The sequence below is a fragment of the Rhinatrema bivittatum genome, chromosome 13 (genome assembly GCF_901001135.1).
Source record: "Rhinatrema bivittatum chromosome 13, aRhiBiv1.1, whole genome shotgun sequence".
NCBI lineage: Eukaryota > Metazoa > Chordata > Amphibia > Gymnophiona > Rhinatrematidae > Rhinatrema > Rhinatrema bivittatum.
The window spans coordinates 63,573,947-63,596,459 of record NC_042627.1 but is presented as its reverse complement, the minus strand read 5'-3'; the positions used below and the strand labels follow the sequence as shown (position 1 = coordinate 63,596,459).

General features: G+C 41.1%; 1 protein-coding gene across 1 annotated transcript in view; it reads right to left on the bottom strand.

Moving 5' to 3' along the window:
* TMC3 (transmembrane channel like 3) overlaps positions 1 to 22,513 on the bottom strand; it is an 85,701-nt gene that overhangs the window by 21,729 nt on the left and 41,459 nt on the right. The window contains exons 2-9 of the mRNA XM_029575927.1: positions 15,170 to 15,322; positions 14,290 to 14,436; positions 13,723 to 13,798; positions 7,910 to 7,991; positions 4,595 to 4,701; positions 3,183 to 3,281; positions 2,933 to 3,075; positions 367 to 514 (exon numbers count right to left, since the gene is read on the bottom strand). Of these exons, the coding sequence (XP_029431787.1) occupies positions 367 to 514; positions 2,933 to 3,075; positions 3,183 to 3,281; positions 4,595 to 4,701; positions 7,910 to 7,991; positions 13,723 to 13,798; positions 14,290 to 14,436; positions 15,170 to 15,282 (915 nt within the window). The 5' untranslated portion in view covers positions 15,283 to 15,322. The remainder of the gene's footprint in view (positions 1 to 366; positions 515 to 2,932; positions 3,076 to 3,182; positions 3,282 to 4,594; positions 4,702 to 7,909; positions 7,992 to 13,722; positions 13,799 to 14,289; positions 14,437 to 15,169; positions 15,323 to 22,513) is intronic.

Sequence of the window (22,513 nt, the reverse complement as noted above, 5' to 3'; positions counted from 1 at the left end):
AAAAAAACCTCATGGCACCAGATCCCAACCCTGGTTACGACGTGGCTAGAAGCCTAAAAGAACTAGAGGAAACAACTAAATCCCCAGGCCCACCTCCTCAAAAAATTGTGCTCAGTTTGTATGCTTGCTCTGACTTGCCATCACTTGTGTCAGAGGAAGGTGCGACTGTCATCTCAAACTGACCTTACAACTTCCCTTAAATGTCATCCTAAATTAATGTCATAGACTTATCTTCCTGAGGAAATCAAAGACATCAATTTGCTTGTGATGATGCAGCAAGAAGTGATCTAAGGCTGGAGTCGCCCTTCACTGCTAGGAGTCAGTGGACCGAAAGATAATGCCGGGTTAAGTGACTCTGCAGCTCACCCTGATGCTGTTCACTATGGCAGCAGCTTTGCTCTCCGCAGCCTCTGGGTTTCCTATCAGATAATCCCACGCACAGAACACCCTCCAGCAGAATGTGTAATTCTCATCTGATGCACTTGCAAGGCTCAGCCTTGAATTCTTTGCCATTCTGAAAAAAGAAAAGTCACAGAGCATCACATTTAAAACTCATTTCAAAGAATGAAAAAAAATGTGAATTTAGTTAATTTTTTTTTTTGTAACCATAGTATTGTTTCACAAGAAAGGAATAAATGTATCGCAGAAACTGGACTGCTAGTAAAGAGAATAGCCTTTTTTTCCCCACTTTGTCCTATGTGCTTTGCATGCTCAAATATCAAGGGGTTGATTCATCCAAAATAATTTTTGGCTACTGAAGGACAAACAGCAAGAAATATTTTAGATTTTGCTAAATAGCAAGTGTCAGGAAAGGAGAAATTCACAAGATGTTTGTGACGAGAAAGAATATGCCATGGCCTGAACAAAATATTCAGAGTACAGAGGAGGAGGAGTAAACTCTCCATTAAAGCCCTCTACTGCATACATAGTCATGCCCACAAAAACATATTTGCTCAAATACATATCACATAACCCAAAAAACATGTTGAGACACTATAGTTTCCCCATGCGACAACTGTTCTTAAACAGTCAATGCCACTTTTCCAAATGGGGAACACAAACCCACCTCTCATCAGCAGGAACACCACACTAACTCATGGCAGTATGGATGACCAGAATTGTGATTGAGATCAAAACTGGCATACTGTCCTGCTATATTAGCAAACATCACTTATTCGCACCGACTTCTTATGACACTATCTAGCGCACTGCTACGTATTTTCTCTTCACAGTTACACAAGCTCATATGTCCATGGTTTGCTTTCCTCCTTCACATCACTCGCACACAACACTTGGCAATGAATGGGGTAGTCAGGTTTCATAGGTCCTGCCATGATGCCCATATCGGATGGCACAACCCTCTGCATGAACATGTGTAGGCTTGTTCCACAGGGTGGAACTCAGTTGGTTTGTAAGGGAAATGAACCTTATAAAATGACCTTGTGTCCTACCTGTTGTGTTTTTTTCTAGGTGATAATAGATATCCTCTCTTGCCAGAGCTGTTAACTAAGATCCTGAAGAGCACTACGGTTGTGCCCAGTGGTTCAACCTACTGAAAATCCACTTTTGCTGCGTGGACCAGACTGAGGCTATCTGCCCCTTACGTCTGCCTGAGTATGTAAAGCAACTGTGTTGTGTTGTATGATCCACAACATATGTCACTGTGTCTCCTGACTGGATGAAAAAAACAAACCCTGTTTTTATGTTTGTAGCTTCTGCACCACATGCCACAGAAGAGAATGAGCTGTCAGCAAAATGTCACCTACTGCCTGCAATGGCATTTTAAAGTCATTTGGGTCTTCATGTGTCTGCGGGAAAAACCAAGGCTCTTTATGTTTCTGATGAAACCATTTTCTTCCCATTCTTGAAATGGTCAAGAGGGACGCAGGATAAGTAGAGCTACGGTGGCAATTTAAAGTTAGGTGTGAAAATTTGGGCACCAAATGTGAAAATGTGGTGAATATTGGCGAGTGCATGTTTTGTGAATTATTCCTGACAAACAATCATCTTCCCCCTTCATTTTTTTTTTTTTGCTTCAGGTTCATTGACGTATAAGTGACCGACGTCTCATTATTTATTTACTACTATTCACTTTCCCCTTTCTCCTATCCATGTTTTCGCTTTTTCCTGAGCATTTTCACCACATTTTGCCTGCTCACATGAAAGATTTTCCCTCAGGGAGGGTCATTTTCAAGCGCATTTCCTTGAGTAAAACTGTGATTTAATTGCAGAAACGTTCTGTGCACATAATACAGGTGCAAGTGTGTGTGTGTGTGTGTGTGTGTGTGTGTGTTTGTGTGGTGGGGGGGAGGGGGTGGCAGCTTCAAAGACACATATTTGCTGCCTGATTTCAGGGGTTGTCTAAAACTCCCCTCCCCCCATAATGTTTTTGGCAGAAAGGTGACCTGTGCCCTATGCTCTTGATATTCTTCACAAAGTCCATTATTCCCCATATCCCCTCCCTGGTATTTCTTCCTTTCTCCTTTTCCTTACAGCACCAGGACCCTCCGTTCATAACTACCAGGGGATTTTTTTTTCTCTATTGTAATAAGTCTCCCATGGTTCCTAGTCTGCAGCAAGTGGTACTGGGGCAGGATCCAGCCATCAGGTCTCTTTCCAGAATGCTCTCATCATGAGCGCTACTGGATGTCGCCCCCGGGAATCGTGAACTCTGCAGCATCACCAGCCCTTGTTGATCTGGGGTGCAGAAGATCTTATCTGAGACTTGAACTGGTGGATCTTCGGCTTGGACATATATAACATTTGACTTGCCACTGGGCCACCTCACAAACCCCACTGGTAGCCACCATTATTCCTTAAGTATGCTAATACCCTAGAAGAGCCCTTCCTGAAAGACATCGAGAGAGATCATTTGGGTTTTTTGTTTTTTTTTACAAATATGCATGAGTAAATTGAAAAGGTAGAACATTACTTTCTCAAAAGAATGATGAAACTGTAAGCAAACACTGCCATGCCAACAAGGAAATATGCCAAGGGCAGTCGATACCCGGCTCTGCCAATCTTCCTGTCCCTGCCGTAGTAGCCATAAAATAGGACCGAGTACTGGAGATAACCCTGCAAAAAGAACAACTTGGTCACGAAAGGCAGTTTCTGGTTAGAGCAAAAAAGCTGCATCATCTCTAGCTGGAAAATGTAGACAGTGTGAGAAAGGGTGTTCTTGCCCCAAGCGACCAGATCGTGTCGAGGTCCTGCGCTGATGGAAAGTCCTTCTCGGGAATTGTCTTGCTAACAGTGGTGCCAAATGTCGCTCCTGCCAGAAGCTGTTCGGATGAAAAAGTAAAGATTTTATGATAGAGAAAAAGGCAAAGAGGCGTTTTCTGTGACAATGCTACTACATTTGTACGACTCTTGTTCAGACACCTTTTTGTTTTTAATCAGGAAATTGGAGAGAACTGTATGTGTTATTGTAGCATCAGCGACCAAAATACTCAGTTCCTGCCAAATGAATCCAAGGTGTGCTGAACTCAATTCTTCTCTGCCTGACAGGAACGTAGTTTTAGCTCTTCATCCCAAGCATTGCCCATCCCTTCATTACCATGGTTAACTGTTTCTATCGTATGTGAACGGATCACCTCTTACATATATGCTAAGGGTGGACAGTTCAGCTGGCATTTGAAACAGACAAATAAATTTATGACTATCCCTTTAATGTTGTGCTACCGTATTTAATTTGTGAGGAAATATTAGCTACTCCCACCATTATGAATCAGAGTGAATCATGATGCATCTTTCCTGACCCTCATCAGTACCCCACACAGGCATCAATCCTGTACGGGAAAGATATGAAGGCAAAATGATATTAGAAGGGATAATAAAAGCTATGGTGGCAATTTAAAGTTAGGTCATCATTCAAGACGTATGAAAGTTGAATTGTGAGCCCATACTTAAAACTGGGGAGTTTGACCAGAAGAAGAGATGCTTTAACTTTTTATTTAAAATAACTATAAAAAATATTTTAAAAAATGAGAAATAAGACCTACTCAGGGAACAAGAGAGTCAAGAAACAAGCAATTTGATATTTTGAAGATTCTAGTCGCTACTGCTCCTTCAAATAAAATAGTTTTCCATGCACAGTTTGTTATTTCAGTGATTTAAAGGAAAGAATTGTTGCAGCCATAAAAAACCATCAATTTTTTTGAAACACAGCTCTTCCACACTCAAGTTGTTTATTTAAAAGCAACTCAGATTGCTACGGGCGATACTATTAAGCTTTCTAGGAGCTCAGAACCCTTCAAGGGAATTCCATATTTCATATTTCACTGGAACCCATGCTCAAGTTGCTTTTGAAATAATGAGCTTGTCATGAAGCCATAATTTATACTAGTAGTACAAACATATTTGTTTTTATGTTCAGTTTCATCAAAGCCTATGATGTAGGATTTGCAGATATAGAGTACTTGCAGAAAGATGTAATATCGCTGTTTTCGTTACACATTTTCTTTCTTAAATGGAATTGTTAAGCACTAATACTTTTGTACATAGTTTTTATACCTCTTTTTCTGTATTAACAGTACAATTTTTTTCAAAATCAAGATGTTTTCCTGTTGACAATGCAAAACAAATGTTATCTTACCTCTGGTAACACAACGAAAGCTCCTGTCATAATGGTGAGGACAATATTGATTCCGAATAACCATCTCAAGAAGATGAAATAGGATGCAACACCTGACCCAAAGTGACCTTAAATCAGAGGTAACAGTTAGTTATCTTGTGTTTACCTGTCACATTCACTAACACATGGTAGAAGCTCTGATTGTTCACTTTTGCACTTCATGAAGGCTGGGGGTGCTATATTTGAAACTTAATTTAAGTTTCAGTTCTGACCAAGCACACACAAAATAGGTGGGAAAAAAAATGTTCTATGGTAAAACTTGGATTTTCTTGTTAAAATGCAAGCACGTCAACTTTTGCATGTTATGTTACTATAATGCATTTCAGTTTTAAATATCAGTCAGAGGTGGTGTTACTGGATTATGTATGTTTAATTGTAACCCGCTGTAAAACTTAGAGGATGGGGGATATATTTTTTAATAAATAAAGTAAAACCAAAACTGCGATAGAATTTAAGCATGCTTGGAGCAGATACAGAAGGCAGTGGTAAAAAATAGGATTGAGTAATGACTTGGACAAAGAGCAATCTCTTGCAGGTAGTCAATCTTGTATGGCCAAAAGCTGGGAAATATCCTGAGCTTGAGAAGCATAGATGAGAACATCTAGGCAGAGACTGGGCCAATGTCCTTAACAACTAACATCTATTATATTACTAAGCTGCCAATGCATTAACCCGTAGGTTGAAGTGGAGTTATATATTTTTTTGCCTGTGAAGATGTTTTCACTGAATTTAGATTTAATGAACTGCTTTGCATGATCTTATATCACAGCAGCTTGTTGATTTGAATAAAATTTAGTCTGTAGCAAACTGTGCAAAATGTTACCATTTGCAAACCGGAAAACCGGTGAAAAATTTCACAAACGAGGCTTCTTGCACAAAAACATGCAAACCTCCAAATTTATTTTTTTTGGGGGGGGGGGGGGGAGGAGGAGGTGGGTGTTTTTGCAGATGAAGCCCTGTTTGCAAACATTTTTGCCCATAGTACTTCAGACTTTATGCTAACTAGCTTTGACCTAGATTCATCAACAAGCTATAGATGTAGCAAAAATAGTACCCCCGATAAAAAAAAAAGGGGGTGTGATGAGGGTAATTTCCACAAGCTACAATAAATGTATTGCACCAGCACTAATTGTCGCATCACCTGCTGATTAATCCACCACCAGCACATTACTAAAAAGGAAGGGCGAGAGGGGGCACTTTTACATACAGTCAGAGGTATGAACAGCAAAGCTGACATCAGTGAAGATTTTATGTCATTTTGAGCAATGAAAGGTAAAAGAGTTAATTTGTACAATGTACTCTTTACCTAGCTTGATGCATGCAAATCTCTCTCGTGCATATTTATTGTGGATATCCTGAAAACTGTTTGTGGCTCTTGGGGACTGGACTTGGCCACCCTGCACTAGTAGAAACAAATGTAGCTAATGCGCAGCTGCTCTAACAGTAAATGCTAAAATTAGGTGGGATGCAGAATCATGCACAGCAAGTCAGGAGTGTGCACAGACATTTTTTTCATTTTGTTTCCTTTTATTTAAAATGAAAAAAAAAAAAATTGAGCAACTGAAATTTAACAAACAAAAAATAAAATTACAACCCCCCCCCCCAAAAAAATGTCAGTTCCATCCCCCCCCAAAAAATCTAAATGAAACACTTCTGGACCTTCCTCTCAATGTCCTCCCCCTCCCAGCCAGGAGAAGTCCCTGGTTGCTCCTGCCTTGTTCTGCTGTCACCATAGTTCCAGTAATTTTGCATCACAAAATTGTGTTGGCCAGGCCGGTGCCAGCCTCAGCTTACTGGTGCCATTTTGAATGGCAGTGCCAGCAGGGCAGGAGTGACCGGGGATGGCTCCTTCTCCATGAAGGTCAGCAACTTGGTAAGAGGGTTTGGGAGGAAGGAATTGGAAGGAGGACCCAGAAGAGGTTTCTTTGGGGTTGACAGCGTACGTAAAAAAAAAAAAATAATAATAATGAAACCAATTGAAAATATGTTCATTTTTCTTTCATTTTGTTTTAAAAACGAATTGGAACAAAATGGGATATTGAATTTCAGTTTCCCATTTCATTTCAAATGAAGGCACATTCTTAAAATTAATAGTATTCTTTTATACAAGTATTTGCATAACATCAGTTTTTACTAACTTTACCTTACAGAGCGCTGCACTTCCTTCTGCATATTATAATGCAATATTTGATAACTGCTTTTAAATTACATTTAATATGCATCAACATATGTTTTACTGTAGGCATAGGAAAACTTTTCGAAAGGTTGAAAAAGTATTTTTTTAACACTTTAGGTTTCACTAGCACAGTTGAACTGGAACAATGCAATTACTTTTTTAAATGAAATATTCAGAAAACAAAGTATTGCATTGTAATACATAATGCTACGAGCTAAATAACCCTTTGCATTCCCTGTTCCTACTGGTTTTCCCCTAGTGCTCTACAGCAGGGGTGGCCAACCGTGCTCCTCATGAGGCACAAACAGATCTGGGTTTTTGGATATCTATAATGAACATGCATGGGATAGATTTGCATGCACTGCCTCCATTGTTTTCAAATACATCTCATGCATATTCATTATGGATATCCTGAAACCCTGACCTGTGTGTGGCTCTTGAGGACTGGAGTTGGCCACCCCTGCTCTACAGCCACAACAAACCACCCCGTCTTCTGGTTCTGGGGCTGGTGTTGGATGATCTGCTGGTGCTGTGAGTTGGTGGCAGAGACACGGAGCACGTGCTGTTGGAGGAGCTCTTGCATTGGCTGAACAAATTCACACTGTATAAAAATTAGCTGCACGGGTATCAAAGTGCAATAACACTTCAGCACTGGCCATGCTTTTTTTTTTTTTCTTGTTTCCCCCTGGTCTCTTCTTCCTCCTTTGGGTTTCTAGTTCAGTTGGAACCTGGTCTGGGATCTAGCTGCCACGATCCTTCATTTGCAAGGAGTTTCCTTGTAAATGAAGGGATTTCTTTTATTTTATATAATTTTCAGCTTACTTTTAGCTCAGTCAATGCAGCAGCAGTGCTTGTTCCAGATCTCTGCAATCATAGGCCCTAAATTCAGCCGTCAGGTATCACCATTGCCTGATGAGGTTGACTTCCTCCGCACCCCCCCCCCCCCCACCCCAGACTTGCCCAGATGTAGTAGATTCTAAAATCTACAGCTGGAAAAATCAGTTCGCCTCTTGCCCCCGCGTGACTGTGCTGGGGCAGACGCGCAGTCTTGCTCTGTTCTCCAGGCTGCACGGTGTCCTCCCGCGTGCAGGTGCACTTACTTTCTATTTTCTTTATTCTCATTTCCCATGGAATGAAGAGCACCACAAAGTTATACACCAGCCGGAGAAGCTTCTTCCAGAGCTGAAAGAAAACGGCGTTGCGTGTTAGGCATGGGACAACTTTGAATCCTGGCACGCTGGGATAGGCTCTCACATCTGGATTGCAATCTTAATTTAGTTAAAATAAATACATATTTTATTCTGGATTAAAAACAGGTTCTTTATAGAGCTCATAGAATGAAAGGCCAGATTTTAAGTCCAGATGAAACTGTGGCAAAAGGCTGCAAGTCAGCCCAGCGCCGTCTGGTTTCAATCTCCCCCAGTCACATCTGTAGCAGCTGGACCATTGATTAAAGAGAAAAACCTCAGCCTGTGTCATCAGGACCCGCCCACTTTGACCTTCCTTTTGCAGGGATGAGCTAGAGAGGGTTCTTCTTGGCTTCCTGAAACCCTCCCTTGTTAAATTATTCTGTGAAATCAAAGAGACCCTGGCTAAATGAAGCATAGAAACAGCCGAAAAAGACCCTTGCAGCTCATCTAGTCCGCCCCTCCACATTTCCAGCATTGAGAGAAAAATGTTCCTTAAGCTGTCTGCCCGTTCACATGCCTCCCTCCATTGCCTGGCAATAGCATGGGGTTTAGCATGCACGCCACCAACACTAATCCTGGTGCAGGCTTTTCACCCCGGCTTTACCGCGTGGGTTTTCTGGGGGCAGTAAAACCTACCTTATTACATAGCAGGGATAGGTTAGCACTGAAGACCCCGCACTAAAACAGGAGCTGAAAGCCACACTAGGGTTAGAGGGGCTTCTTACATTGGCCCCTCCAGAAGCAGAGCTGGCAGGAGCCTCTTGTTAAGAAACTGACGTGGCACAGTACCGGCCACCACTTGCTGTTGAGACAAGTTTATCTTTTTTATTTTTGACAGCTTCCTTGCATTTCTTTGTGGATCCAGATGACTTGGAAGTGACGTCTACTGGATTTCGCCTACCATAAGATGTCATTTACAGCTGCCTTGGGTTTCCCCTCCTTTTTTTTAAACCTCACTCGCCTACTCAACACGGTGACTGTCCTCAGTGAAGGGCCACAGAGCATGGAGCCGGGCATCCTGCATCTGCCCATCCTGCATCTGCCCAGTGGCCATCTCCACTGAGTGATGACTGGAGCTCCCTCCCTCCCGGGAGGGCTGTGAACGGCTGGCATGATCCGTTAGAAGGCAGCAATAAAACCACAGTTACATCAACAGCCAAACTTGCAATTTTTTACTGAAAAAAAGATGACAAGGAAAATGAAAAGCAAGCCCTTCTTGTAGCCTCTGAGCACAATGCCTGCGGGAGGGAAAGTGCATTCATAAGTGCAGAAGAGAAATGGGAATAAAACACTACCTGGAAAGGGCTCAGAGCTCCAGCCTCACCTCCCCGCTGCTTCCTGCAGAGTCTTAGGCACAGCTGTTCAACTTAAAATGGGCAATCCTCATGCCCATTTAAATAATTGTGAAATCCAAAGCAATCGCAGACAATGTCTGTTTGCAGAAGTATTCATGATTCTACCAACTAAATACCTCATTTGCTTGTTTTAAACTTTAATGGTTATCTCAAAGTATTCAATGGTGCACCAAGCTTTTACCAATCAGTGAGCACTGGGTAAATATAAAAGCTGTTAGGAGAAGAGCATTGGTGAATCTTGCTCATACTGTATGAGTTATTGGAAGGGAGCAACATCTGTCATGGGAAGTGCAGGGAATGGGAAGGAAAAGGCTGCTTACAGGTCTTCTCCATGCAAATTGTGGGGGCCAAAGTTTTCTTCTTGGATAATTTTAAGGCTCATAATTTGTTCTGGGAGGATTCGCCTGCAGAAATTGCAAAAGGTTTGCTTCTATGTTGGCTGCTGATGCTAAAATGATGTGTACTGTGGATCAGTAGTTCTCAGCCCAGTCCTCGGGATGTATTCAGTCCGCCAGGTTTTCAGGATATCCACAATGATCTGCATGCATTAGATAGATCTGCACGCACTGCTTCCACTCTACGCAAATCGTCTCATGCATATTCATTGTGGATATCCCGAAAACCTGACTGGTGAGGTGTGTCCCAAGAACTAGGTTGAGAACCTCTACTGCAGATAACTATATTGTACAATCTAGGGGTAGCATCCTCCTAAATGAGTTGATGTTATTTTCAAATTGTATATTTAAAAAAAATGCTGTGACTTCAATATAAATATGAACACAAAAGTTATTATCCTGTAAATGTGAGTATGTAAGTCTGCTTTGAAAATTCAAACTAAAGCCTGCTAGTAGTTTCCAGGCACAGATTTTAACTCTACATAACAATTCTAAAAATTACCCTGGGGGGTGTATGATAAACGTACATGTGGAAGCAGCAGGCGGAGTTCGGGGGCAGGGGAATCATTTATGCATGCATTTTCAATTTTCAGAAATACATATATCAGTGTTTGCGTGGACATTTACACATGTGTGTGTGTGCAAGCGTATGCAAGGTATGTACAGTCTTGCTAATTTTCAAAGTGGACTTATGCGCATAATCTGCTTTGAAAATTTGCATGTACAAAGTACCTGTGGACTTCTGCCCTATGTGAGTTATTATAAAATGACTCTTCTAATTGCAAGAGATAATTTGCGTCCACGTCACCGAGTACTAGTCATAACTGTGGCTTAATTATGATCTACCAGAGAAAGTGACTGATACAATTCCATATCACTTTACATCATTTCATAAGCTTTATGTACTTTAAGATTGCATTACTGCCTGCAGTTGACTACGGATGACATAGGATGGCTTCAGTGTTGATCGTAACATAAGGTTGTATGCAGTTCATTTTAAAAAGGATTTGAATGTCAGATGTGGTCTCTAGGATATCAAAATAGCAATGAAGATATCTTAACTTTTTTTTTTTTTTTTTTTTTAGAAATGAAAGCAACAGCAGGCTTGGGTTTTAATAAACTCATAATCAATCTACATGGTAAAAGTTAATTAATTTTTATAGAGCCATTTTAGATTTTATAGCCCGACTGAAGTGTTTTAATTAAACAAAGAATTAACAGAGGCTATAAATTGCACCAGAGTCTTTTGAAAAAAAAAATAATGTTGTTTCTTTAATCTAAAAGCTTTGCTGGTGAAGCTGCAGAAGGAACTAACCAAGTTGCAGAGGCTGCACTGTGAAGATATAAATTACAAATGGATGTCACTGAAAAAGCCTGGAGTAAAACTGATAAAAACATCTTGGCACACCTGCTTGCTGATAAATGGGACAGAGGGACATTTCTGTTTGCACCTTGGCATGCAGAGTTCTTTGAATATTGTATAATTAGACATGCCAGCTGTAAGAGTAGGAATTATATTTTCTAATCTTAGGGACACAGAACATTTAGAATATGGCAAATGAATGGAACTCTCATCACACTTAAAAAAAAATACAGAACAATAACACAATCTCTTGTGCACATTTATTAGAAAATTCTGTATGGGTCAGGTGTACTGAGCTTTTCTCCCATAGACACAGAATGGGGAAAAAAGCCTTAGTAATTCAGTCCCAAAATGAGAAACAGCTGTATCTATGTTCCTTATGGATTAGTCATTTATTTATTTTAAAACATTTTTAGTCTGCTTATAACAGAAAATGCATGCTAAGCAGACTACAGTTTTTCACAGATCACCAAGCAGGTCAGTCACAGTAAGTGGTTAGTGTATGCATATGTGATATGCAGATAATATCTCTCTACACAATTGTTTAATATACACATTGTTCCAATGTTACTGTCACACAATGTGTTTGATGTTGTCTGAACCTATGGGTTATCCAGTTCCGATTGCAGAATCCACTCATGAGTTGTATATCATTTATAAAACAGCTCAATAAGATTACTGCTTGCTGTTGTTCATAAGACATGTCAATTAATATGCAGGAAGGATAACTTTCAAACTCCGTGGGGCCCCCATATACATTCATGTATGATAGCATGGAGATCTATCACTATATTTTATAACTTGCGTGTATGAGGTATGTGCAAATTATAAAATACATGTATGCAATGCATACTTTTGTGCGAATACCTGCAATGCATTGAAAGAGTGTATTTGAATGCATTGACTGTGTGTACTTTTCTTATCTATTCTAGAAACATATGTGCATATATTTTAAGCATGGAAAGCAAGCACAACTTGCTCACATAAAACCCTAAGTTGTGTGTGTAAGTTGGTACATTTAAAAAATTGCACATGCAACTGAAATTACCAGTTTCCGATTCCTTCACCAGTTCACCCAATCTTTCTCCAGGTTTTCAAAACCGTCCTAGTTCTTCAGCCTCAGCATCCTGCAGTTCACCCAGATCTCCCACCCAACCAATAATTGGCAACATAGCCATCTGATATCAGTTGTGCAGGGTAATTACTTAGCAGGTGTAAAATTGCTCAAGTTACCATAGGTACCCACACAAGTCTCTTATAAAATAGCAACTTACGCATAAAACTCTTGGCCCTATTCTAGAATGCCCCTAGACCGTCTCTTTTATACGTTTGCAGGTGTGCACATTAATGTGAAAATATGCATGAATGTTTGCTTTTAAAATAGCGTGTACGTGAATACAAGCTAGTTACACACATATATGCTAATTTTATACATGTAACATTTTCAAAATTAATTCCTAATTGCACTTAATTCATCCCATTAGAAATAGTACGTGCATGATGGCTTGTAAAGGAAAACTGAAATGACATTTTATTATGGCATAATAAAATGAACTCTAAGTTAACTTGAAACAAGAAAATGTTAAAAACATGGCTTTTTCCATAAGATAATTTTGTATAAATGTTGTCTTCCTGTGTTGGTGTATAGTAATTGGGCCCTGCTGTTAGTCGGTAGAGAAGGGAGAAAGGCTGGGTAAAGAGAAGCAGGCGGTGTTAATTATTGATATGGGGAGCGGGCATGGCTTGGGATTGATGGAGCAAATATATATGTAAGTCTAGTTATGACCTAATGTTTTAAGTTAAACTATGGATGCCTTGTTCCATAGTTTATTTTATTTCTAGTTGTGTACCTATTCTAGTTACCTATGTTGATTCTTTTTTCTAGTTTATTTTATTATGCATTTTTGCTTTTTTTTTTGTATTGTTTATCATTTTGAATGGTTATGTCACCAGGAAAAGGGGTTCATAAATTAAAAACAAACATACTGATTAGGTACATTTTTTCATACTTGAACGTTCTGATGTATGCACTCAGAAAAAATCAGAATCCTCTATAATATTCAAAATATATTCTTTTTTTTCTTTTTTAACAACTATTTAATGTGAAAATTTTTCAGTCCCAGATAACAGCACATGAAATAAATGGCTTGTTCCTTGTTTATAAGTATTCATGCACTGTGATCCCACAGCCTCTCTTTCATTAACTAATTAGCCTACAATTTCATTCTGAACTCTTTCATGCCAAGAAATTACAATGTAATTGCATTAAAAAAAAAAAAAGCATTTCCCCTTATGCCCTCCATTTTTTGCTTTGTCCAGATGGCCACAGAAACCCTTGCCTCCTGGAGGGCCGGAGGGGCATTTCCTGTAAAGAACTGCTCACTGGTGGTCATCAGGGACCAGCACTGTAGCAGCTCATTCACACCCTCCCTCCCTGGGTGTGAACGAGCCATCTCTGCCCAGGCAGGTTGGAAGGGGTGTAGGACCCCACACCATTTTAGGATTGCTCTCGAGCTCCTCCTGTGCATTAAGTATTACATGAAATAAATGATCCTATAGGGTAAACATTCCATGCAAAGCGTGTGAATGGTCAATGGACAGGAAACGCACCTCGGCGCCAGCGGCTTGGTATCCTCGGGTTCTCGTCAGCCTGCCTTCATACTTCAGCACGATCTCTCTAGCTTGCCTGCAAAGGGAGACACATTCTTCACTGGGGGGGCGGCGGCGGGGGTATCCGATTGGCCGAAAGGGCACCTTGCAAAGTTAGCAAAGGCTCTGGGATTCAAGAGCGGGCAGGGATTTTGGGGACATCACAGCCCTGATTTAACAAGACGAGCTCCCTCCTGACGATCCTGCGCGACAGTCACTGAAAATCACTGCGTGCACTGATCTGCCACCAAAGCAAGTAATCTGGCGGCTGGAGGGGCTGACAGCAAAACGTGCAGGAAAGACAATGTTTCACAGCTGCATTTTGACTCTCACCTTAAATTTGCGTTGGCCTGGGTATTATGTTAGTAAATGTTTCATTTCTCAGAGGTCTGTAATTTGATTACTTTTTTTTTTTTACGGGATCTATAAGACAGTCGTTACCCTACGGTGTAGAGAGAGAGAAAAATGTAGCTTCGTACTACAGTTTCTATGAAAAGATATTTATTCTCATCTGCGGACAGAGCCTACCTGAGAGCTTTTAACTTCTGTCTCATCGGCCAAGGTCGACAGCGGATGTTCGCGACGAGCTCTTTCTGGAACTGTATATTCTGGAAAATCGTCTCTGGATCATTGCTGTCCTCTTTCCCGTCACTATTGTCGTCCTCTTCTGAATTACTGAAATTCGGGAAGATCGGAAGAGAGAGCGTAAAGGAGATATACACACACATTTCAATTTCTCGCAGTGATAGCACAGCAGACCTTTCAATCCAAGCATCGGGCATTATGATATATACTTCTCTCCTTGGTTCCACTAAATCACATCAAAGCCCGTTTTAAACAAACGATAATGTGTGTGTGTGTGGGGGAGTTTATTGTCCAAATCTCACAGCAAAGTGAATGTAACACAAACGGAGCTCCCAGGAATATTCCGGCTTGGCTTGCCCAGCCTCGGAGGCTTGCATTGCCTTCTCGGGCACATCGGGAACTTCAGATCCTCTTGAAAAACAAAAGAAAGCTTTTCCCTCATTAACCTGTTATTATTATAGCGATAATAAGCTCCCCTTAAGTCAGGAACAGGAGTTGCTGTCCATGGTTCTGAATATCCTGATTTATGACGCTTTCCATGGAACCGGATTACCCTCTGAAAGCACTTTTAGCAGCACCGTCTATAAAGATCTTTGCTTAAAATAAAAAATCTCCCAGCGAGATGTAGCATCCGTTGACTTTAGGTAGAAAGAAAAATCACATCCATTCTACATTTAGCTGGACGGAGAATGGTTATAACTTTAAGGAAACAATGAAGGAACCGGCTTTCATTCCTTCCCGAAGTTTTAGCCGTCAATGCGCGCGCAACTCTTCTCCCAGGTGTGCTGCGGTCTGACCTGCGTGCACGGAGGACATGGCTCACCTGTTCGGGGGCTCCTGGTAGGCGCTGTATATGCGGCTGGCATGCCTCTTCACGCTTTTGTACCGTTTGGACTTGAGAGGCCGGACAGAGGCGGCTCCGCTTGCTGTTGTCATGAGCAGACTCCCAGGTCTTTCCTAGCTGGCCGGCTGCGATCTGTAGTACAAATAAATAACTATATGCATGCATCCATACAGACAGCTCCTGCATGCCCGGGGCTGCCGTGCAGTCGCCAGACGAAGACCGACGGCAACTCTGCCTTCCGTCAGCGGCAGAGCAAGGCAGCGGGGGGGGGGGGGGGGGGGGGGGGGCCTGGAGCAGCTGAACTCTTACGGGGCCAGCAGAGGCGGTGTCACTGCAGTGCCCAGGGCAGGTCTCCTAAAATCTAATAAGAGCTGGTCCCACAGGCACCAGAGCGGTAAAAAGGCGCAGGCGCTGCTAAGTTCAGCAGGGCACTCTTTCAGACCTGGGAGAAATTATCAAACCTAGGAATAAGGGAAAATCCCCGTTTCTTGTATTATAAACGTGTCCAGGATGCGGTGGATACAAGGCGAGAGAAATACAGTTTCTAAATAGATACATCTACTCGAGTGGAAAAAGCCTAATATCAATCATTATTAATTTGAAAACAGTTTTTTTTTTTGTTACTCTGATTTTATATTTCCCACATCGGTAACTGCAAGGAAAAGTGAAAAAAAAAAATCTAAACATCTGTGATATATAGAAATATTATATGTAAGTATATTGTCACTAATGCGAACATTTCCTTAACATAGCTTCATTAGAAAACCTACAAAACAAGTTTGATCGAGTTGAATAATATTTACTTAGTATGAATGATTGATATCAGATCTGGATCCTTTTAAATCTGTGAAGGTACTTATATAAAGTTGTAAAATGTATCATCAATATTATATGTATAGTATACTGAAAGCTGGGCACAAATCTTTGGGTAATAGAATAAATGCATAAATACAAAAATATATTTGTCATTAGAATAAAAATATTAATGTAAGCAAAGTAGCCCTATCTCAGAGGGCTACAGTAAATTGCAGAATGGGTAAACATGGTGCAGTACCCACTTGCACAGTAAGGGAGGGCATTTGATAAACTGAAGTTAAGATAGTAATAAATGTCAAACAATCTGAGTGATAATCATTCATAGGCAAATAAAAAGTATCATTAAACTTTCAAGTAAATTTTAGGTTGTTACCCTGGCACTGTACCATCAATATATATGTATAGTATACTGGGAGCACTGAGAGGAGAGGATCACCTTGCTGGTGGCTGAAAGGAATCAGTAAGGTTTTGCTTGGGACATTGTCTTTTTTAAAAGTATTGGGGCAAAGTTAACTATTTGGTAATATTATTTAGTGTGTTTGTGCTTTTAATAGTCAGTAAGGCAGCAAATAAACAGAAGTTAGACTATTTGTATTTTTAAATAGTCAGTCAGTAAGGCAGCTAGTAAGCAGTAGTTAGTGTGTTTATTTTTAAAAGTCTGTAAGGCAGCTAATAAGCAGAAGTTAGAGTGTTTGTATACTAAAAAAAAAAAGTAGCCAGAAGCTAGAAATAAGCTAGGAGCAGTGTATACCTAAGTAAAAAGGTTGAAAAGTTCAGTTCAGTTACTCACCTTGGAAAGGTGTTGAGGTAGTGTGATTTGGTACCAACATTTGTTAATCAAGAGAGCAGTGAGTCACTCTGGCTGACTAACTGAAGTTAGACTGTTTGGATTTCCCAACCCTCCCCCCCAGCTCATCCTTTAATTTATAGGCAGGTGCCACTTAAAAAAAACCACCTTATTGAGAGTTTGATCATTCCCGTGTAGGCCACTACAAGACATATAGTGAATTCACTAATACATTTAAAGGACATTAATTAGACATTCCTACTCTCATAGCAACCTAAAACTTAAGTAGAACTGAACAAATTTGAGATGAAGGCAGCAGTCCAGCAGCAAGAGGGGGGCTTACCAGTCTTTTGCATCGAATGTCACATGTATGATTTTTTTTACCCGTCAGTGAGAAATTGTACATGTGCATGCAAATTCATTCTCTGAGAGCTCCTGGCTCTCAGAGAATGAGTCTGATCTCTGGAGGCTAGAGTGGCAGACTTGGAGGAGATGAAGCAGACAGAGAGGTATATAGATGAGACCTTCAGGGGCATAGTAGCCAACTCCCAACTTCAGACTGGCAACTCTGGTGCTGCTTTGGAGGAAAAAGATCTCATGATTGGAGAGCATCAACTTGATGCAGCAGGAAAGGATCCTGTAGCAAGGACCTGCTCTCCAGGTGATGCATTGTCCTTTCACACTGAGGATATCCCCCCAAGGCCTACTGCCCAGGAGGGAAGGGTTAGGTTGGCCGTCATAGTTGGTGATTCAATTATTAGGAATGTAGACAGCTGGGTGGCTGGTGGGCATGAGGATCGCCTGGTAACATGCCTCCCTGGTGCAAAGGTGGTGGACCTCACGCATCACCTAGATAGGATTTTAGACAGTGCTGGGGAGGAGCCGGCTGTCGTGGTACATGAGGGCACCAACAACATAGGAAAATGTGGGAGGGAGGTTCTGGAAGCCAAATTTAGACTCTTAGGTAGAAAGCTTAAATCCAGAACCTCCAGGGTAGCATTCTCTGAAATGCTCCCTGTTCCACGCGCAGGTCACCAGAGGCAGGCAGAGCTCTGGCGTCTCAATGTGTGGATGAGACGATGGTGCAAAGAAGAGGGATTCAGTTTTGTTAGGAACTGGGGAACCTATTGGGGAAGGGGAAGTCTCTTCCAAAGGGATGGGCTCCACCTTAATCAGGGTGGAACCAGACTGCTGGCGCTAACTTTTAAAAAGGAGATAAAGCAGCTTTTAAACTAGAATAAAGGGGAAAGCCGACAGTCGCTCAGCAGCGCATTGTTCGGAAAGAGGTATCTTCAAAGGATACTAATGATGCATTAGAATTAGGGCATCCCGACAGTGAGGTTCCAATTATAAGAAAAGTAGTCCAAGTGCTAGTAACTAAAAACTCAGCAGAGCTAAAAAATTCTAACTTATCCCTATCAATTAAAAAGCAGAATGAAAATACAGAAAAAAAACAAACTTTGAAATATTTGTATGCTAATGCCAGAAGTCTAAGAAGTAAAATGGGAGAATTAGAATGTATAGCAGTGAATGATGACAGACTTAATTGACATCTCAGAGTCATGGTGGAAGGAGGACAACCAATGGGACAGTGCTATACCGGGGTACAAATTATATCGCAATGACAGAGAGGAGCACCCGGGAGGTGGTGTGGCGCTTTATGTCCGGGATGGCATAGAGTCCAACAGGATAAACATCCTGCATGAGACTAAATGCACAATTGAATCTTTATGGGTAGAAATCCCTTGTGTGTCGGGGAAGACTATAGTGATAGGAGTATACTGCTGTCCACCTGGTCAAGATGGTGAGACTGATAGTGAAATGCTAAGAGAAATTAGGGAAGCTAACCAAATTGGTAGTGCGGTAATAATGGGAGACTTCAATACTCCGATTTTTTTTTTAATATGGCAAGGTACCGACATACAGTTTTTTCTTTTCTTTGACTGGCTTAATTCCTGTGACCCAAATATACAGTTTAATTTTACAATACATTCACGCCAAATTTCTTTCTTGGATATATTGATATCTGTTCATGACAATCAGTTTACCACCACGATTTACCGAAAAGACACTGATCGCAATACGTTGCTTTCATTTCAGAGCTGTCACCCACGTAACCTACGCCATAATATCCCTACTGGGCAATTCCTGCGTTTGCGCAGACTCTGCACAACCCGGGCGGAATTTTTATCTCAGGCTAAGTTAATGATGGGGAGGTTTTTGGCAAGGGGTTACCCCTCTTCGGTAATAAAGAAAGCCTTTAAACGGGCCCTGTTTGCGAACCGGGATCTGCTGTTTCTCCCATGCTCTGAGTCATCTGAGAGTATAAACAATTGTATTTTACCTTTTTCTATTTTGAGCCGTCAGGTTACGAGCATTATTCGTAGACACTGGCAGTCCCTCTCTCTGAATAGTCTCTTTCAAGGTCCATTGAGGTTTACCTATCGCAGGGGCCGTAACCTCCGTGATAGATTGATTCATGCGGACTTACAGTCGGAAATGGGGGCTTCTCCTTCCTCAATTGGACATCAGCCCTGTGGGCGGTGTATCATGTGTCAACACACCATAACCTGTACATCTTTTACACATCCGATCACACAAGAGGTTTTTCCACTTCGGGCTTCTTCGGATTGTACTTCAAGGGGGGTGGTTTATACTATTATTTGTCCTTGCCCCTTAATTTATGTAGGAAAAACCAGTAGAATGATAAAAACACGCATTATAGAGCATTGCTCAAATATACGTAACTCTCGTGAAAATGAACCCCTGCTAACACATTGGGTTCAACAGTCACACTCTCTTTCCGACTTAGTCTTTTCCATTATCGAGGTTGTTCCCCGCTCCTCTCGCGGTGGAAACTATAATGAGCAGCTGGGTAGAATTGAGCAGAGGTGGATTTTCCGCCTTGACACGGTAGCCCCAAAAGGGCTTAATCGGGAACTTGAATGGCATTTGTTCACATAAAGAGTGTGGGGTCACCAGAGATGACTTGCTGTTTGTACTGCTAGTTGCGCCTCAGGAACGGGGGTCACTGTGATTGGCCCCTTTTGACCATGTGATCTGTCAACCTGAGTTTTCGCGCTCACTCCGGTAGGTTTAAATACCTGTCTGCAGTCAAGATGGACGCGCTCCCTGCCAAATTTGAAACTGTTCTGCATTCAGGTATGTGATGGAACTGTAATAGAATTCATGTGTCGGCATATTGCAGCTTTATGTCCTAACCCTTGTATGTTTATTTACAGTGCCTTTGAAAGTTGTGTTGCTCCCCCCCGATGCAGCCCTTGGCGAAACATGGGACCGTGTCGGGGGACGCGGTCTAAACTGTGGTGTGATTGCAAGTCAGTGGAGTTGCCACATGAAAAAAGAAATAAAAACTTTATGCTCCTTAGAGCTTTTTTGAATCCCCTTGTGGTTTGGACTAACTTCTCTCTGCACTCTTGTGTTTGGATATTATTGAAGTGCAGTATCTCTGCTCTGTGGTGTTTTTGGGTCAGACTTCAATTACCCCAATACTGACTTTGTAAATGTATCATCGGTACATGCTAGAGATATAAAGTTCCTGAATGGAATAAATGATATTTTTATGGAGCAATTGGTCCAGGAACAGACAAGAGGGAGCAATTTTAGATCTAATTCTCAGTGGAGGACAGGATTTGGTGAGAGAGGTAATGGTGGTGGGGCCGCTTGGCAATAGTGATCATATGATCAAATTTGAATTAATGACTGGAAGAGTGACAGTAAGCAAATCTACGGCTCTCGTGCTAAACTTTCAAAAGGGAAACTTTGATAAAATGAGAAAATTTGTAAGAAAAAAACTGAAAGGAGCAGCTACAAAGGTAAAAAGTGTGCAAGAAGCGTGGTCATTGTTAAAAAATACCATCCTAGAAGCACAGTCCAGATGTATTCCATGCATTAGAAAAGGTGGAAAGAAGGCAAAATGATTTCCGGGCATGGTTAAAAGAGGAGGTGAAAGAAGCTATTTTAGCCAAAAGATCTTCATTCAAAAATTGGAAGAAGGATCCAAAGGAAGAAAATAGGATAATGCATAAGCGTTGGCAAGTTAAATGTAAGACATTGATAAGACAGGCTAAGAGAATTTGAAAAGAAGTTGGCCATAGAGGCAAAAACTCACAATAAAAACTTTTTTAAATTTATCCAAAGCAGAAAGCCTGTGAGGGAGTCAGTTGGACCGTTAGATGATTGAGTGGTTAAAGGGGCACTTAGAGAAGATAAGGCCATTGTGGAAAGATTAAATGATTTCCTTGCTTCTGTTTTTATTAAAGAGTATGTGGGGGAGATACCCTTCCGGAGATGGTTTTCATTGGTAATGATTCAGATGGACTGAACCAAATCACGGTGAACCTAGAAGATGTGGTAGGCCTGATTGATAAACTGAAGAGTAGTAAATCACCTGGACCGGATGGTATACACCCCAGGGTTCTAAAGGAACTCAAAAATGAAATTTCAGACCTATTAGTAAAAATTTGCAACATATCATTAAAATCATCCAATGTACCTGAAGACTGGAGGATAGCTAATGTAACCCCAATATTTAAACAGGGCTCCAGGGGCGATCCAGGAAACTACAGACCGGTTAGCCTGACTTCAGTGCAAGGAAAAAAATAGTGGAAAGTGTTCTAAACATCAAAATCACAGAACATTTAGAAAGACATGGTTTAATGGAACAAAGTCAGCATGGCTTTACCCAAGGCAAGTCTTGCCTCACAAATCTGCTTCACTTTTTTGAAGGAGTTAATAAACAGGTGGATAAAGGTGAACCGGTAGATGTAGTGTACTTGGATTTTCAGAAGGCATTTGATAAAGTTCCTCATGAGAGGCTTCTAGGAGAAGTAAAAAGTCATGGTATAGGTGGCGCTATCCTTTTGTGGATTACAAACTGGCTAAAAGACAGGAAACAGAGAGTAGGATTAAATGGACAATTTTCTCAGTAGAAGGGAGTGGGCAGTGGAGTGCCTCAGGGATCTGTATTGGGACCCTTACTTTTCAATATATTTATAAATGATCTGGAAAGTGAGGGAATCAAATTTGCAGATGATACAAAATTGTTCCGAGTAGTTAAATCACAAGCAGATTGTGATAAATTGCAGGAAGAACTTGTGAGACTGGAAAATTGGGCATCGAAATGGCAGATGAAATTTAATGTGGATAAGTGCAAGGTGTTGCATATGGGAAAAATAACCCATGCTATAGTTACACAATGTTAGGTTCCATATTAGGTGCTACCACCCAAGAAAGAGATCTAGGCGTCATAGTGAATAACACATTGAAATCGTCGGTTCAGTGTGCTGTGGCAGTCAAAAAAGCAAACAGAATGTTGGGAATTATTAGGAAGGGAATGGTGAATAAAACAGAAAATGTCATAATGCGTCTGTATCGCTCCATGGTGAGACCCCACCTTGAATACTGTGTACAATTCTGGTTGTCACATCTCAAAAAAGATATAATTGTGATGGAGAAGGTACAGAGAAGGGCTACCAAAATGATAAGGGGAACGGAACAGCTCCCCAATGAGGAAAGACTAAAGAGGTTAGGATTTTTCAGCTTGGAGAAGAGACGGCTGAGGGGGGATATTATAGAGGTGTTTAAAATCATGAGAGGTCTAGAACGGGTAGATGTGAATCTGTTATTTAGTCTTTCAGATAATAGAAAGACTAGGGGGCACTCCATGAAGTTATCATGTGGCACATTTAAAACTAATT